Source organism: Drosophila miranda (assembly GCF_003369915.1).
Source record: "Drosophila miranda strain MSH22 chromosome Y unlocalized genomic scaffold, D.miranda_PacBio2.1 Contig_Y1_pilon, whole genome shotgun sequence".
In the NCBI taxonomy this organism is placed as follows: Eukaryota; Metazoa; Arthropoda; class Insecta; order Diptera; family Drosophilidae; genus Drosophila; species Drosophila miranda.
In genome coordinates, this window is record NW_022881603.1 from 5,667,495 (window position 1) to 5,683,208 (window position 15,714).

At 46.3% G+C, this 15,714-nt stretch overlaps 2 protein-coding genes and 2 pseudogenes across 2 annotated transcripts; 1 reads left to right on the forward strand and 3 right to left on the reverse strand.

Moving 5' to 3' along the window:
• The first annotated feature begins 75 nt into the window (after nucleotides 1–75).
• Nucleotides 76–1,132, forward strand: LOC108158898 (venom allergen 3-like). The gene is made up of 2 exons (XM_017291685.2): nucleotides 76–918; nucleotides 976–1,132. The coding sequence occupies exons 1-2, from the start codon at nucleotides 100–102 to the stop codon at nucleotides 1,024–1,026; spliced, it is 870 nt and encodes a 289-aa protein (XP_017147174.2). The 5' UTR covers nucleotides 76–99; the 3' UTR covers nucleotides 1,027–1,132.
• A 4,134-nt stretch (nucleotides 1,133–5,266) lies between these two features.
• On the reverse strand, nucleotides 5,267–12,133 carry LOC117190943 (annotated as a pseudogene).
• A 364-nt stretch (nucleotides 12,134–12,497) lies between these two features.
• On the reverse strand, nucleotides 12,498–12,932 carry LOC117190365. The gene has a single exon (XM_033395443.1). It carries the CDS (start codon nucleotides 12,930–12,932, stop codon nucleotides 12,498–12,500), a length of 435 nt encoding a protein of 144 aa, XP_033251334.1.
• Nucleotides 12,933–13,231: 299 nt separating this feature from the next.
• LOC117190367 lies at nucleotides 13,232–14,959 on the reverse strand (annotated as a pseudogene).
• Between the last annotated feature and the right edge of the window lie 755 nt (nucleotides 14,960–15,714).

The window sequence follows — 15,714 nt, forward strand, 5'->3', positions numbered from 1 at the left end:
TAAACCTTGACAGTTTAACTTTTCAAAAATCAAACAAATATTCGTGTTTGATTGTTTTTTTTACTATAAATTTCCAGTAAAATAAATCGTTGATGAAGGATGGTCCTACTTCTGCATGTGGGCCTTGCCATTGCCATGGTGATGATCCCACTCCTACCGAAGGGATCCGCCTACAACTATTGCCACAATGATACCCATTTCTGCCTTGCGGCCAACAGGCAACACTTCATGTGCCGCCTGGATGCAGAGCTTCCGCCCGTTGCCGCTTACAAGGGCACCATTCCGGACACCAAGAAGTTTCATACGATCATTCTGAAGCAGCTGAACTCCTATCGAGACAGGTTGGCCAGCGGCTTCCTGGAAACACGCAGCAATAAAATCTTCCCTGCTGCCAAGCGAATGCGAGAGCTTATCTGGGATCTGGAGCTGGGCTACATGGCCCGCAGCCACGCCTCCACGGTGTCGTTCAAGCACTCCGAATGCCGGGCCACCCAGCGGTTTCCGATGGCAGGCGAGGCGCTGGGTGTTGTGGGCTCCACAATGGACCGCCGCAGCATGTCCGATGTACTAAGGTTGGCTTTCGATCGGATGTTTGATGAGCACCTAGATGTGAAGGATCCCGAGTCGCTCATATCAAACTTTGATGGCAGCAAAGACATAACTGCCGGCCACTTCAGTACCATTGTCAGCGATCGCGTTTCGCGTGTGGGCTGTGGGGTCGCTGTGGCCACAAAATGCAGTGACGACCTGCCCAAAGGGCATTGTCACTTCCTTACCTGCCACTTTGACTTCACCAATATTCAGGGCTCGTATGTATATAAGGAAGGACCACCTGCCACCGATTGCCAGATCTGGGAGGCGGACCCCAGTAAGGACTATCAGCATCTTTGTGGCAACGAGGGAGGAATATTCGGACAGGTCAGTATATACAGCTGCTGCACCTGCTCTTTTATCCCATGTGCCTCCCCTCTTTAGAATCATGGCGATGAGGACTTGAGTAATACAACAAGAATCTTGGGTGTTTAATATACATATATTCTGTATTCTGTATGCTATGCTTCCTATGATTTCCTTGTCGTACGAATACCAAAGCTCAAGCGTAACATCCGAAATACAATTGTTACAATTCCTAGGATCCTTTTTTAATTGAACTAACATTAACCAGGCCAGCTCGGTTCGTTTGGTTTGCTTCTTGTGTGATTTAATTACAAATTTGATTGGAATATATGATGTATTTTTTCAACATTTCTGTAGTTTTTATACCCGATACTCAAAATGAGTATTGGGGTATATTAGATTTGTGGTAAAAGTGGATGTGTGTAACGTCCAGAAGGAATCGTTTCCGACCCCATAAAGATTCTTGATCAGCATCAATAGCCGATTTGATTGAGCCATGTCTGTCTGTCCGTCTGTCCGTCCGTCCGTCTGTCCGTCTGTCCGTCTGTCCGTCTGTCCGTCCGTCCGTCCGTCCGTCTGTCCGTCCCCTTCAGCGCCTAGTGCTCAAAGACTATAACTTCTCTTCTTCTGTGACTTCTGTGATATGTCACTGCTACAAAAATATTTCAAAACTTCGCCCCGCCCACTTCCGCCCCCACAAAGGACGAAAATCTGTGGCATCCACATTTTTAAAGATACGATAAAACCAAAAACGCAGAATCGTAGAGGATGACTATATGTTCTAGAGTGTAAAATCTCAATTAGATCGTATAATTATTATAGCCAGAATCAAGAAAACAATTTCATTCTTTCTCGCTCTGTCTCTCTCTAACACACAGGTTTCTTGGTCGGTTTTGCCCATTGCAAAATATGAGTTCAAGGATCTCAGAACCTATAAGATCCAGAGCAACCAAATTTGGTATCCACACTCCTGTGATATCGGACCTTGACCGTTTCGTGTCCAAATTTCGCCACACCCCCTTCCGCCCCCGCAAAGGACGAAAATCTGGGGCATCCACAAATCTCAGAGACTATTAAGGCTAGAGTAACCAAATTTGGTATCCGCACTTCTGTTAGATCTCACTTTAAAACGTATATCTCAGAATTTCGCCCCACCCCCTTCCGCCCCCACAAAGGACGAAAATCTGTTGCATCCACAATATTGCACATTCGAGAAAACTAAAAACGCAGAATCATAGATAATGATCATATATATCAGATTGCTGAATCGGGATCAGATCAGATCATTTTTATACCCAAAAGGAACAAATCAATTTGCACTGTCTACGCAGCCCCCGACGTCACGCTCAGACTGGTTTTCTGTCTCTCTCGCACGCACTCTTTGTCGTGTCGTTTAATATTAGCGGCGTCTGCCGGAGGAGAGCCATACTGACTTAGTATCGGGTATAACTGTAGAGTTGCGGTCTCCGCAGCAACTCACAACGTTCCCCCTCGTTTAGTTATACCCGATACTCAAAATGAGTTTGGATCCAGACTTCTGTGATATGTCACTGCTACAAAAATATTTCAAAACTTCGCCCCGCCCACTTCCGCCCCCACAAAGGACGAAAATCTGTGGCATCCACAATATTGCACATTCGAGAAAACTAAAAACGCAGAATCATAGATAATGACCATATCTATCAGATTGCTGAATCTGGATCAGATCGGATCATTTTTGTAGCCAAAAGCAAGAAATCAATTTGCAGTGGCCACGCAGCGCCCGACGTCACGCTCAGACTGATTTTCTGTCTCTCTCGCACGCACTCTTTGTCGTGTCGTTTAATATTAGCGGAGTCTGCCGGAGGAGAGCCATACTGACTAAGTATCGGGTATAAATGTAGAGTTGCGGTGTCCGCAGCAACTCACAACGTTCCCGCTCGTTATTGTTGCCCCCAACGACAAATGATAAGACCTTCCTTTTCTTTAATCGAATTTCTCTTTATTCGTACTTATATGAGGACTTAGGGCTTGATGCTACAATTCAGCTTATCTATGGATCTCCACCACGCGTGGGCTCTCGTCGGGTGTGGCAGCGTTGAGGCTAACGATTGGGGCAGTTTGACCTCCGCTATTGCTTTGGCCCGCCACGCAAATCCGCACTCTACGTCTCGCACTCCCCTCTTAGCTTCCGCCGGCAACTGTGGATCACCTCTTAACTTAGACTCACTCTGGGGCAGGCGGGGCCTGTCTTCCTGTTGCTATTCACTTCACTGCACTTCTTCGAACCGTACCGGGTACTACTCTTACGTTTCGGCGGGGTTTCAACGTGCGCGCGCGATGACTTCTCCACGGCAAAAGAGACCCGCTTCGTTGCCGCAGCCTCCTTTTATAGCCCTTGACGGGCCCCGGCTCGGCGTTGGTAGTTTTCCATCGCCGTCTCCTGGTTTCCACGGCCTTCGTAACGGGGCCTGGCCGGTGGCGTGATCCCATGCCCATATTTGGTCATGCGTCGGATCGCTGCCGGCCCGATCCCGCCGTCTCCTCTGCCTCTCGCGTTTCTCTCGCTCCGAGAGCGGGACACTTCTCCTCTCGGGGCCCTTGGGCTCTTCGACGTATCCGGATATGTGTGGGTATCTGGGGATGACCTTCGCCTTATCCAGCCAGCCATCAGCCCTTATCCGACCGTCCCACCGCCTTTATCCGGCTATGCTTTGGTCGAATTCGGCCTGTGGGAACCGCGGTTCCTCACACCCCCCTCTTTCTTCCCGCAGCGGAATACTCCCGTTTTCCACGACCTTGCGACGGAGTGTGCTTTCCCCCTTCAAACGGCCCCATTTTACGCGCGCTCCTTACTGCATCTGGGATCACGGGCGCCCTGGCGCCCTCTGGCGCCTTTGCTCGGGCGGCGCTGCCAGCCCTTGCAATTTTCTGGCTGGGGCCGAATCCCCGCCTATCGATAAGGTGTAGGGGCGTTTAGGCGATCCACTCGATATCTCTCCCCAGTAAGTATTCCACTTTTCTCTTTTTCGTCTTCTCTTTATTCATTTTCTTCCCGCGTGTTTCGCCCTTGTTTTTTTTCTTTTTTTTTCTTTTTGCTCTTTTTTTCCTTTCCCCCTTTTTATACCCGATACTCAAAATGAGTATTGGGGTATATTAGATTTGTGGTAAAAGTGGATGTGTGTAACGTCCAGAAGGAATCGTTTCCGACCCCATAAAGTATATATATTCTTGATCAGCATCAATAGCCGAGTCGATTGAGCCCTGTCTGTCTGTCCGTCTGTCCGTCCGTCCGTCCGTCCGTCCCCTTCAGCGCCTAGTGCTCAAAGACTATAAGAGCTAGAGCAACGATGTTTTGGATCCAGACTTCTGTGATATGTCACTGCTACAAAAATATTTCAAAACTTCGCCCCGCCCACTTCCGCCCCCACAAAGGACGAAAATCTGTGGCATCCACATTTTTAAAGATACGATAAAACCAAAAACGCAGAATCGGTGAGGATGACCATATCTTCTACAGTGCAAAATTTGAACCAGATCGTATAATGATTATAGCCAGAATCAAGAAAACAATTTCATTCTTTCTCGCTCTGTCTCTCTCTAACACACAGGTTTCATGGTCGGTTTTGTCAATTGCAAAATATGAGTTCAAGGATCTCAGAACCTATAAGAGCCAGAGCAACCAAATTTGGTATCCACACTCCTGTGATATCGGACCTTGACCGTTTCGTGTCAAAATTTCGCCACACCCCCTTCCGCCCCCGCAAAGGACGAAAATCTGGGGCATCCACAAATCTCAGAGACTATTAAGGCTAGAGTAACCAAATTTGGTATCCGCACTTCTGTTAGATCTTACTATAAAACGTATATCTCGGAATTTCGCCCCACCCCCTTCCGCCCCCACAAAAGACGAAAATCTGTTGCATCCACAATATTGCAGATTCGAGAAAACTAAAAACGCAGAATCATAGATAATGACCATATCTATCAGATTGCTGAATCTGGATCAGATCGGATCATTTTTGTAGCCAAAAGCAAGAAATCAATTTTCAGTGGCTACGCAGCGCCCGACGTCACGCTCAGACTGATTTTCTGTCTCTCTCGCACGCACTCTTTGTCGTGTCGTTTAATATTAGCGGCGTCTGCCGGAGGAGAGTTATACTGACTTAGTATCGGGTATAACCGTAGAGTTGCGGTGTCCGCAGCAACTCACAACGTTCCCCCTCGTTTTAGTTTGGTTTCTTTAATCTTCATATCCATTTAATACTCTAACACTCTCTAATAGCTAACAGACTTAGTCAGTTTTTGCTTTTACTATCGATTATGGTACCTTTACTATTTGTTATCTTTGTTTCGTTTCTTGTACCAATTTTGGCTTTTATCTGCATCGTTTACGAATGAAACCCCCTTCATCGCGGAAGACTAATTGTAGCGTAAGAGTAAACACGTATCATACTATATATTGATCATTCAAAGATTCTACATTGGGACAATACGAGTACCTTCAGACTAACTTTTTTCAGATCGTATGGATTAATACATAAATAATTAACGTTGCGCCGTTTCATATCGTGTCGATGAAGTTAACTTAGTTTCGCATAGACTTTCAGAAGATCGGATCAGAGTATCAGTATCCCCGCCACAGCGCACAAAAGTGCCGACTAGCTTAATCTATCGCTTGGCTGCTGTACATTTTTGTTAGTAATTAGCAATTCGCGGAATCCAAAGGGTTGGGTGGCGGATAAGCCCAGACAGAGCTACGAATACGAGTATACATTTTCAAGGGCACTGGAATGCCGCCCAACTACACCTTATTGTTGGATCATGTTCAGATTAATTCTTCTAGTTTTCTATGCATGTACAAAAATACATATAAACCCTACAGATAAAGCAAAGTTTTGGGGGATTTCGGTACCATAAGCTCGAGTTTTACCGCAGGAGCGAGAGCCGAGTGCCAAGGCCTTCCACAATCGTTTCATTCAAGGGATATAAGAACCCTAAAGGAAAGAACACACTCAGGGATATTCATATTTTCATCTTCAAGGTGGGTTAATGCCTATATTATAATTAGTTCGTCTTCGATTCGATTTGATTCGATTCGTTTGCAAAATGTTGCCGAATTTTTGGCTTTGCTTACATCTATAAAATCTACACTCGACCCCAAAAATATATGTACTTATCGCCGCTTTCTTTTCTTAAGGATATTCCATTCCCAATTGACCTTTTTAAGGCCCTTTCGCTTCCGCTGGCTGGCCAAATGGCATTCCATTCTATGAATTACTTTACTTGATACTCTAGAATAACAAACATATACATATCAGTGCACTTGTATGGCAAAATAGTGTGCAAACATTCAGTGCAAATTAAGTGAAGCCGCTCCTTCTCTTTCCCAACTGGGTCTCTGTACGGGTGTACAGAATAGGAGGAGTATTATAACATTTTACACATACTCGTACAATTTGAAGCTTCGTTTCGACTAATGTTTTACTAATTCTTTAAGACAATGGGACATCTGTTCAGCAAATCTATAGCCCACCAGAGGGACTGTGTTCCGGGTCTCGCTCTACAAAATGGTGCATCCAGAGCCATGCATTACCTCGCTGATGAACATGGGGGTGCCGGCGCCCAAGCCGCCGTCTGTCTTATGGTGCTCGTTCTGGAAGAAATCGGGCGAATTCTCAGATGAATTGGGATGGGGATGGGGGGATAGATACTTCTACTCACATCATCGTAATCGCAGTCGAAATAATTACTCTGGCAGTCCATGCACCGACAGCTCTCAGACATTTTGCATGTGATGCCCCATTCCTTGGCTAGATCCTTGTATATCTCCTTGCTGGTCTTGTTGCTCATCTTTTCCGGTGTGAGAAGATTGGTGTGGCAATTGGGTTGCTGATGCTGCAGCTGCTGATGCTGCTGGCGACGTCGGCTGCGGGAACGGGAAGCCGAACCAGAGGCGGAGCCGACACAGCAGGCTTCCTGGCACAGCTGGCTGTTGCTGGAGACGGGCCTTGAATTGGAATTGCCACCTGCGATACAGTGGTTAGGGGGTAGGGGGTAGATAAGCGATTTATCCATGATGGTATTTGGCCTCACCCTCGTTGTAGTTGTAGCTGCCGCGGTTCAAGAGAGGGTCATAGAATGCTGCTGCCTGACTGCTGGTGCTGGCCTTGTCCCCCTCGAGAGCCGCTTCCTCCCCGTGCGCTCCACGCTCCTCGCTGCACTGGGCACACTGGTCGTCCGTGCACTGGCCATCTGCATCATCCCCATCCTCATCTCCGGCGTAGAGCTTGTCCGGGCACCGGGAGGATGCCGCCATTTCCGTTTCCAGCAGAAACTCGTTCACGCTAATCGTGTTGAGGTCGTCCTCCGGGCAGTCAAATTCCGTGTCGCTCTGCTGTTCCAGCTCAAACACTCCCTCGGCGATCTGTTCCCCCTCGTTGTTGTTGTTATTGTTGTTGTTGTTGTTGCTGTTGCTGATGTTGCTGCCGCCGCAATGTGAGTAGTTCTGGTTGAGATTCTGCTGGTTCTGCTGGCAGTCCGGATCGTTGCACAGGCTGCTACTGGTGCTGCTGCTGCTGTTCCCCCCTCCAGCTGCTCCTCCAGGGCGGCGCTGAGATGGGCCGCACTGTGCCGCGAGCTGTTCGCCGAGCTCCTGCGACTATTCTGATTGGGCGTGGCGGCGCTGTCCAGGGATACCTGTCGCTGATGCTGGGACAAGCGCGTGTCCTTACAACGGGAGTGGGAACGGGTAAGAAATTAAGCTAAGAGACATCAGGATTCGGTTACATGTACAAACCTCCTCTAGCACATGCTCGTAGGAAGGCGGTGGGGTGGTGGGCAAAATGTCGGCGTCAGTGTCCGTCAGCGACTCGTTGATGCACGGCGTGCGGCTCTGGTTGAGGTAACCTGCAAGCGATCCAATGATGAGCATGCAACCACGAATCCGAAAAGGAATATTTAAATCCAGAGCTAGATCTAGATGCGTTTAGGAGGATGGTGCATTAGAATGCAGAATTAGGAAAATGCTTTAGTGCATGCATGAAGGTACACTAGAGAAGGTTCATGCTGGCTAATTTATAGAGGGTTTCACTTCCAATACTAGGATCTTTTGTTTTTATCTAAATACGTATCTCTACAGTCCCCATTCCTAATACGGGTACTTACGCATACTGTTGCTGTTCAGGTTCAGGGTCTTATTCTGTGGCAACAGGAGCTTTCGCTCGCTGCTCATCGGACCCAGACCATTGCAGTCGGCCAGGTCTAGGCTGGAGCTGCTGCTGGCCTCCACCACGTGCTGCTGGAGCAGCTCTTGTTGTTGCTGATGCTGCTGCTGCTGATGCTGCTGCTGGTTGCCCAAGAGAGCCTCGTTCACCTGCGGATCCGGGTCGTGCTCTTGCGATGTGCTCCGGGAGCTGCCCATGCGGAACTTCAGCTTAAATGGCGCCATGGCTCTGAGTTCCCCCCACTCGAAATGTATACGAGTATATAGGTAGGACGATAACAAATTTAATTATGATTTCACTAAAACTGCACGAGTCGGAGGACAATACTCGGAAGCCCCAAACCAAAACACCCACACGGCAAAAATCCACATGCAGGCAAACAGAGACAGTCGGATTATTACCAACACACAAAGACAGAGCGGACGGAATTACAATCCAAAAGCATCACAAACAATATATGTATGTATGTTCATGCATTTAAATATTTATTTGTGTCTGGCATTTCCAACAAATTAAAATTCAATAAAAACACATTACCATTTAATTATTATGTAGCGATTTTTATACCCGATACTCAAAATGAGTATAGGGGTATATTAGATTTGCGGTGTGTAACGTCCAGAAAGAGGCGTTTCCTACCTTCAAAGTATATATATTCTTGATCAGCATCAATAACCAAGTGGATAGAGCCATGTCTGTCTGTCCATCTGTCCGTCCGTCCGTCCGCCTGTCTGTCCCTATGAGCGCCTAGTGCTCAGAGATGATAAGAGCTATAGTATCGACATTTTGTATCCAGACTTCTGCGATATGGCACTGTTACAGGTGTATTTTAAAACTTCGCCCAGCCCCCTTCCGCCCCCACAAAGTATGAAGATCGGTGGATTCCACAATTTTAAAGACACGAGAAAATTAAGAACGCACCATATCTACCAGATTGCCGAATCAGATTGGATTTGTACGCACTCTCGCACGCACTCTTTGTCGTCTGTCGGAGGAGAGCCATACTGGGAGCCATAGGGTATAAATGTACAACTGCGTTCGAGGGTGAACGCTGCCTCGAACTATCTAAATTTATTTAACCAATTGACGCATAATTTTATTAACTTTGATGTGAAAATCCATTTAAATCAGCAAAAGTTTATTTTTGCAGTACGAATTATTATGTTATCCGTTTTTATTATCTCCTATAAGAGAATCTCTCTAACATATTTCACTATCTAAAAAATTTCAGAAAAATGGGCCAATTTCGGCTTATGGTGTATTTTTAATCTTTAATTAACCCATGTCCTCTATCTGATTAAGGCCTATTGTAAATTGTAAATTAGGCCTATTGGCAATGCGGTTTATTTCGACTTTTTCACGTTAAATGTTTCCGGGACCACTGTCCAGTTCGACATCATTGAAATGCCCATATGTTCATATATGTACGTACGCCGATGTTTACTATTTTGAAATTATATAAATTACTTTCTTGCAATGTGAATAGCTATAATTCATCTTTCTGTTTGTTTAAGATGTTTGTCAAATTGGATGTTAAAAATTTAATTTAAATAAAATTCGGATTATGATGTGTCGTTGCAAGATATGTAGATACAGATATAATTAGTAAAAAATATAATTAATGGATAGCATAGCTACATCTGCGAAAGAGTTGAAAGAAAGAAGACGGTTGCTGCACCCATTTCCGACTTAATGAGACCTGACTGTGGCTGTTTGACCAATTTAAAGCGCGCCCCCTCCTCACACTTGAGCTGTTTATAGTTTCCACGAGCACTAGAAAGCGACAAGTTGTTGCAAGTTTGGATCTCCGCCCACTCAAACAGCTGTCTGTCCTGGCAGACTGTTCTCATTATTATGCAGATTACACAGCACCCAGATTCAAATGCAGCGCCAAGGACCTGAGACGAGATGAGGTCTCCGCCCAACACCTACGTATATTGGAGGGACCGGGAGAACCACCTACGGGGTACTCGTAATTACGAGTGTGTGTGTAGAAACTATTATTATGCTTATTGGCTGCTGCACGGCGAGAAAACTCATTTCCTCGTGGGAGAGGACCCGGATGATGCAGGATGACGCACTTTGTGTGGGTGAATGTGAATCCCAATTAAGGCGGCCATAAGTGTGGCAAGTGTTTCGTCTATACATAATCATCTTTTGATAGATTCTCCACTGACAAGAGGGTTTTCCTCTGTGTGCGCACTCACACTCTTTGCTTGTTAATTCCGCAAACATTTATCCTTGCATATTTGCAGACAATAAACTTCCAATTGCTGTTGACTCGGCAAGCAGGTTCGACGAAGCAGAAGAGAAGAAGGCCCACAATCCACGGCGGGATGGATCCCCGCTCAGTTCCTCAGCTTGTATATTCATAAGCAGCTGCCATGAGATGGGATGCAACGCGAGGCGAGGCCCGAACAATGGCAATCATCCGCCATCGAGCCTTCAACATCCTTCCCACCCACCCATGCAGGAGAGCATATTCGCTGCTGTACATACATATGTATGTACTTTCATTCGCATGTACCTTCATTTCACTGAAAAACCCCTTTCTGTGGAGTAGCTTGCGTTCAGGTTCAGTGGCTCAGAATCCGCTGGATTAGTTTGGTGAGTGCGGGGTCTCGTACGAGTGTGCCGCACCATAACCGAAATACTCTGCAGCGGTGACAGTCCGTTGTCGTGGGCGTGTCCTTGGAGCAACAGTTGGCAACATAGGGAGAGATGCATGCACATATAATGCACCCCATCCGCAACGTCTTGGCAGCCAACAGAGCCATTGATTATGAATTCTTAATAATTCTTAATTCCCGGCTCCAAGCCCTGCCAAATAAAAAGCATAAATAAATGCATTTCAACTTTGGCCATCGTGTGGCTCGAACAATAGGAGGAGGATATGACTGTTTGTTGACGCGTCCGAGGTCGCTCCCTCGCCTGTTCAATCTAAAGCGCAGCACAGCAAAGCCCTTTGCTGCTATTGTGGCCACTTCTGCGGGCTAAAAGCATCGCCTGAGGAACTGTGCAACTGTGGAACTGTGGAACTGTATCTGCGAAATGCAGAAGATGCAAATTGCTTTCCTTTCTTTGTGGTTATTGGATTGGATGCCATCAGCATCAGCATTACCCTGCCCACACGCCCAGGTCTGGTCATAAAATCAAAAGGAAAGTGAGCGCCCTTTTGAATATTTAAGTACTGTTTTTAATCTCCTGAATTTTGGGGTTCCATCAAAAGGGGATTGTCGCCGAACACCCATCAATGAATGGAAGGCAAAACAATTACGCAAATTGGATATTAATTGGCTGCCCCCGCCGACACTCGAACCGCAATTACTGGCAAAGAAAGAGGGGGGACGGGGCGGTGCGACCACGTAAGCAAACACACGAACAAGTGTCAAAGGGATGGGTGTGGAATAGGGATAGGGGATAGAGGATAAAGGATAGAGGGTGGGAATAGGGACATCGATATCAATGCCTATACCACTGCTCCCACAGAAGCAAAACACGACGATGATGGAGTGCCGGACCCAGCCAGGACATGGCCAACAATGGCATCATCATCGACATCGACAGCGACATCAGCATACGGGACGGGACTCATTGAAATGAATGCGGCGCAATACGCGGACACTCTGTGGGAGAAGGCAACGCGACGAGGCCCATACACATGCACATCCACATCCATTGTGGCCGTGGCAAGTCGTCTCTCCTTGCCTCCGCTCTGGAAAGCTGATTGTGTAAACAGCTCTGGGGCTTGGTCATTGCCACTTTATTGCCTTATTCTATCTTCACTCATATTGCGGTAGACGGACACTCGCTTTCTCTATTCTTTATGTCCGACTGGCACTGACTCCTCGCCAGGCAATGAAAAATCGAAAAACACATGTCAAAGCCTTCGGCTGAGGGTGGGGATGGAGATCGGGATGGTGATGTGGATTGAATGCACTCACCTGTCCAGAAGCCTACATCCAAATACACATTCTTATCAATTTATTTGTTAAACACTTCCAACTTCTTGAACCTTTGGTTACTCCGATTTCACTCTAATTACAATAGAAAGTACTCTTTTCCTGACTGCACTTTGGGCTTTTGTGTTTCATTTATGTTTTTCCAGACGTGCACACAACTCGGGATCTGACTGCCACAGACTGAGAAAAGGTGGCCGAAGGACGGAGCTTTTATTGTCCTCCGCTCCGCGGACGAGAAAGCTATTGAGATAGGGGAGAAAGCTCGACAAAGGACGGCGCCTGCGCTTCTCTCCTTCCGGCAATTCTGTCTCATTGTTTTGCACCGTTTAGTGCTTTGCATCACAAATCCTTGCGTGCTCTGCTTTACCTCGCCCATTCGCGTGGATGAAGCACCAATCCCCCGCCCCCTTCCATCCTTCTATCCCTTTTATTTTCATTGAGAATTTATTTTGTCCGTCCTTAAAGTCTCATCGTTAATAATCTCAACCCCGCCGACCTGGTCACCCTTCTCCAAGAGGTTCAACTTGGCCTTGATCCGTTCGCGGGGCATGATGGCGGCCCAGTCGCTTGTGTCGAATAGAACATATTTTATCCAATACGTACCGCTGGGAACCGGCCACACATTCCACAACCTTAAAGTCACGCCTGTTTCAATTGAATTCTTGATAAATCTGCGGTAGTAGGTACGGATGGCGGCACAGAACGACATTGAGGGGACCTCCACAGGCATTAGCTTGTATCCCCCAATGCCTGAATTTGTGTGGAGCTCCAGCGTGAATTTGTGATGGTCCTCGAGGTCCTCGAGAAACGTCCCAGCCCCATTGAGGCAGTGATCTCGGCCAAAGATTTTCAAACCGGTTACGACCATTTTTCCGCAGCCTGTTGGTCACTTCGTAAGGCTGTTGTCAGCCCTGTATTCGTTGGAGGAGTATGGGAAAGTGGCCGAAGGCAGGATACAGAGGTTAAACACACTTCCAGCAGCGCCACTAAAACAGGCAACATCCCCATTGACTTCTGTCCGAACATTTGAGCTTTAATAAAACAAACGTCAGGTTTTCATAAACCTACAAAAAATATTGAGTTTTTGGTTGAAACCCGGCATAAATTACTTCAATTGCTTACCTGGGAGTTCCTGGTGAACCCATAGCCTGTGAATCGCACTATCGATTGCTATGTAAAATGGTTCATATACAAATTCAAAATTTGTAACGACGTGGCTTATAGAGACCTCCGTATCGTTTTTATTCGAAGATAACCATCTGAAAAATATTAGTTGATTTATAAACGAGGCTCGAGTAATACTTTGAGCGGGGAAACGAGGCTCGTACGTCTATCTCAAAGGGTGGTATTACGTAGGCGCAGTTCTTTGAGCAATTGGCTGTTTTCGAGAACTGGTAGAGTTGAGGAACTCTGTTCGTGCTTGGGACTATGTCGTATCTGTGAGAAAGGTGTACTTTGTCTGACAACCTTTTCGGGCTAAATTTCGCATGTGATTTTGAGGATAGGGATTCCTTTGTCGCCACTGCAAACTTTTCAGGGACCGGAGTTTCAGCAAAGCCTTCAACGTTCTGTCTGGATACTGGCAGTCGAATTTTCCCCTCAAATTAAACGAAATGGATACGAGTCGGGGCAGCTTATCGTAGTCGGGTGGAGTGAGCAAGTGGAACGTGGCATTTTCCCTTATGTTGGGGAAACAAAGCCGCATATATGTAACAAAGTATTGCAAAACAACAAATTCCTCTTGGCTGGCAGAGAACACGGCCACTGACATCGGCCCTTGCCAGTTTGTAGCGACCAGAGGCAAGGAGTTCAAGCGCTCCACCGAAGTTTGAGTGGCGAGGCAGACCAAACTGCTCTCAGATGACTCGGTGTACTGTTCCCCTAGGAGAGCAAAATCCTTGATCTTATACAAATGCTGGCTATCCCAGCGACCATAGCTCAGGTCGACATTATCGAATGCCAACGGAGCAGTGTTGTTCGGAGCGAGCAAACTGTCCAATCCTGCAAGCGGCTGTATCAACGAAAAGGCAATATCTGGGTGCTAGGGGCAGTCCGCCGCGATTGGATTTCGGGATGGAGCGATGTGCTCTGCCTTCTTGCATTTCGTCGATGCATCTCCTGCCAGCTGCTGCTTAAACAAACAGAATATGTTTATCAACAGAATCGCCAGAGCAATTTTTAGAGAACTCAAATTTGATAGGTGGCACTGATTTTAAAGGGATCACATTAAAACCATTAAATAGGCTTAACAGCTTTTACATACCATAGTTTTTTATTTGTTTAATTTGTTTGAGTGTGCCCTTCAGCGATTGTTTGTCCGACCGCCTGGATGAAGGTGCAAATTGCCAGGTCAGAGAATAGTAGATGTTGTGTTATAGAGTACTTGTTACAGTTTTACATCAAGCTGATGTTTTCTTTCTTAGAGATGGGACGTATTGCCTTGTTGTGTTGTACATGGTACAATTAAAAATTATGTGAGGCGTTATCGATACTATCGGCGATTGTGTGCCTACCAAATACTAGCGGTCTGTTGATTCTTTTAGCGGGAATGGCTTTCAATTTAGTTTTCTTTAGGAGCCATGGCTTGGATGAGGCTAAGGGGAAAGCGAGTAAACTCTTGACGCATATTGCTGTTGAAAAGTCAAAATGTTCACCAAACTCTAGCAACTCGATTAATACGAGTATCACCATAGATTGCTTCATTTATTCTGGTTTAGAATGAAGAGCATAAGGGGCTCTAGTCTGTAGCAGAACGCAGAGTAATAGCTTGAGATCCTCTAAGAACGTTCGTATCATAATGTAGATTCTTATCTAAGTACCACCACTAACCATACAGTATATAGATGTGCCAGTTCATACCCTGCAGTACCAGCATTGAGCGATGACGAATGTCATCTACAATGTCATCGAGGCGTTGACGCCAGCCAAATCGAACCCTTTGTTTTTTCTTTTGTTTCTTTCTTTTCCGCGCGTGCCGAACGTAATTCGGTTCTGCCGACCGTGCGCAGAAGCAGAGAACTTCGTTTTATCTTTTCGTCTTCTTTGCGCCTGCGTCGACAGCACTTTTTTTCTTTTTATACCCGATACTCAAAATGAGTAATGGGGGTGTATTAGATTTGTGGTAAAAGTGGATGTGTGTAACGTCCAGAAGGAATCGTTTCCGACCCCATAAAGTATATATATTCTTGATCAGCATCAATAGCCGAGTCGATTGAGCCCTGTCTGTCTGTCCGTCTGTCCGTCCGTCCGTCCGTCCCCTTCAGCGCCTAGTGCTCAAAGACTATAAGAGCTAGAGCTACGATGTTTTGGATCCAGACTTCTGTGATATGTTACTGCTACAAAAATATTTCAAAACTTCGCCCCGCCCACTTCCGCCCCCACAAAGGACGAAAATCTGTGGCATACACATTTTTAAAGATACGATAAAACCAAAAACGCAGAATCGGTGAGGATGACCATATCTTCTACAGTGCAAAATCTGAACCAGATCGTATAATGATTATAGCCAGAATCAAGAATCATTCTTTCTCGCTCTGTCTCTCTCTAACACACAGGTTTCATGGTCGGTTTTGTCAATTGCAAAATATGAGTTCAAGGATCTCAGAACCTATAAGAGCCAGAGCAACCAAATTTGGTATCCACACTCCTGT

What these genes read in the sequence shown, in the direction of transcription:
- LOC108158898 (XM_017291685.2), top strand. Translation starts at nt 100, where the DNA reads ATGGTCCTACTTCTGCATGTGGGCCTTGCCATTGCCATGGTGATGATC. An exon ending in AGGGAGGAATATTCGGACAG is followed by an intron (nt 919 to 975) that starts GTCAGTATATAC and finishes TCCCCTCTTTAG; the next exon opens with AATCATGGCGATGAGGACTT.
- LOC117190365 (XM_033395443.1), bottom strand. Translation starts at nt 12,932, where the DNA reads ATGGTCGTAACCGGTTTGAAAATCTTTGGCCGAGATCACTGCCTCAAT.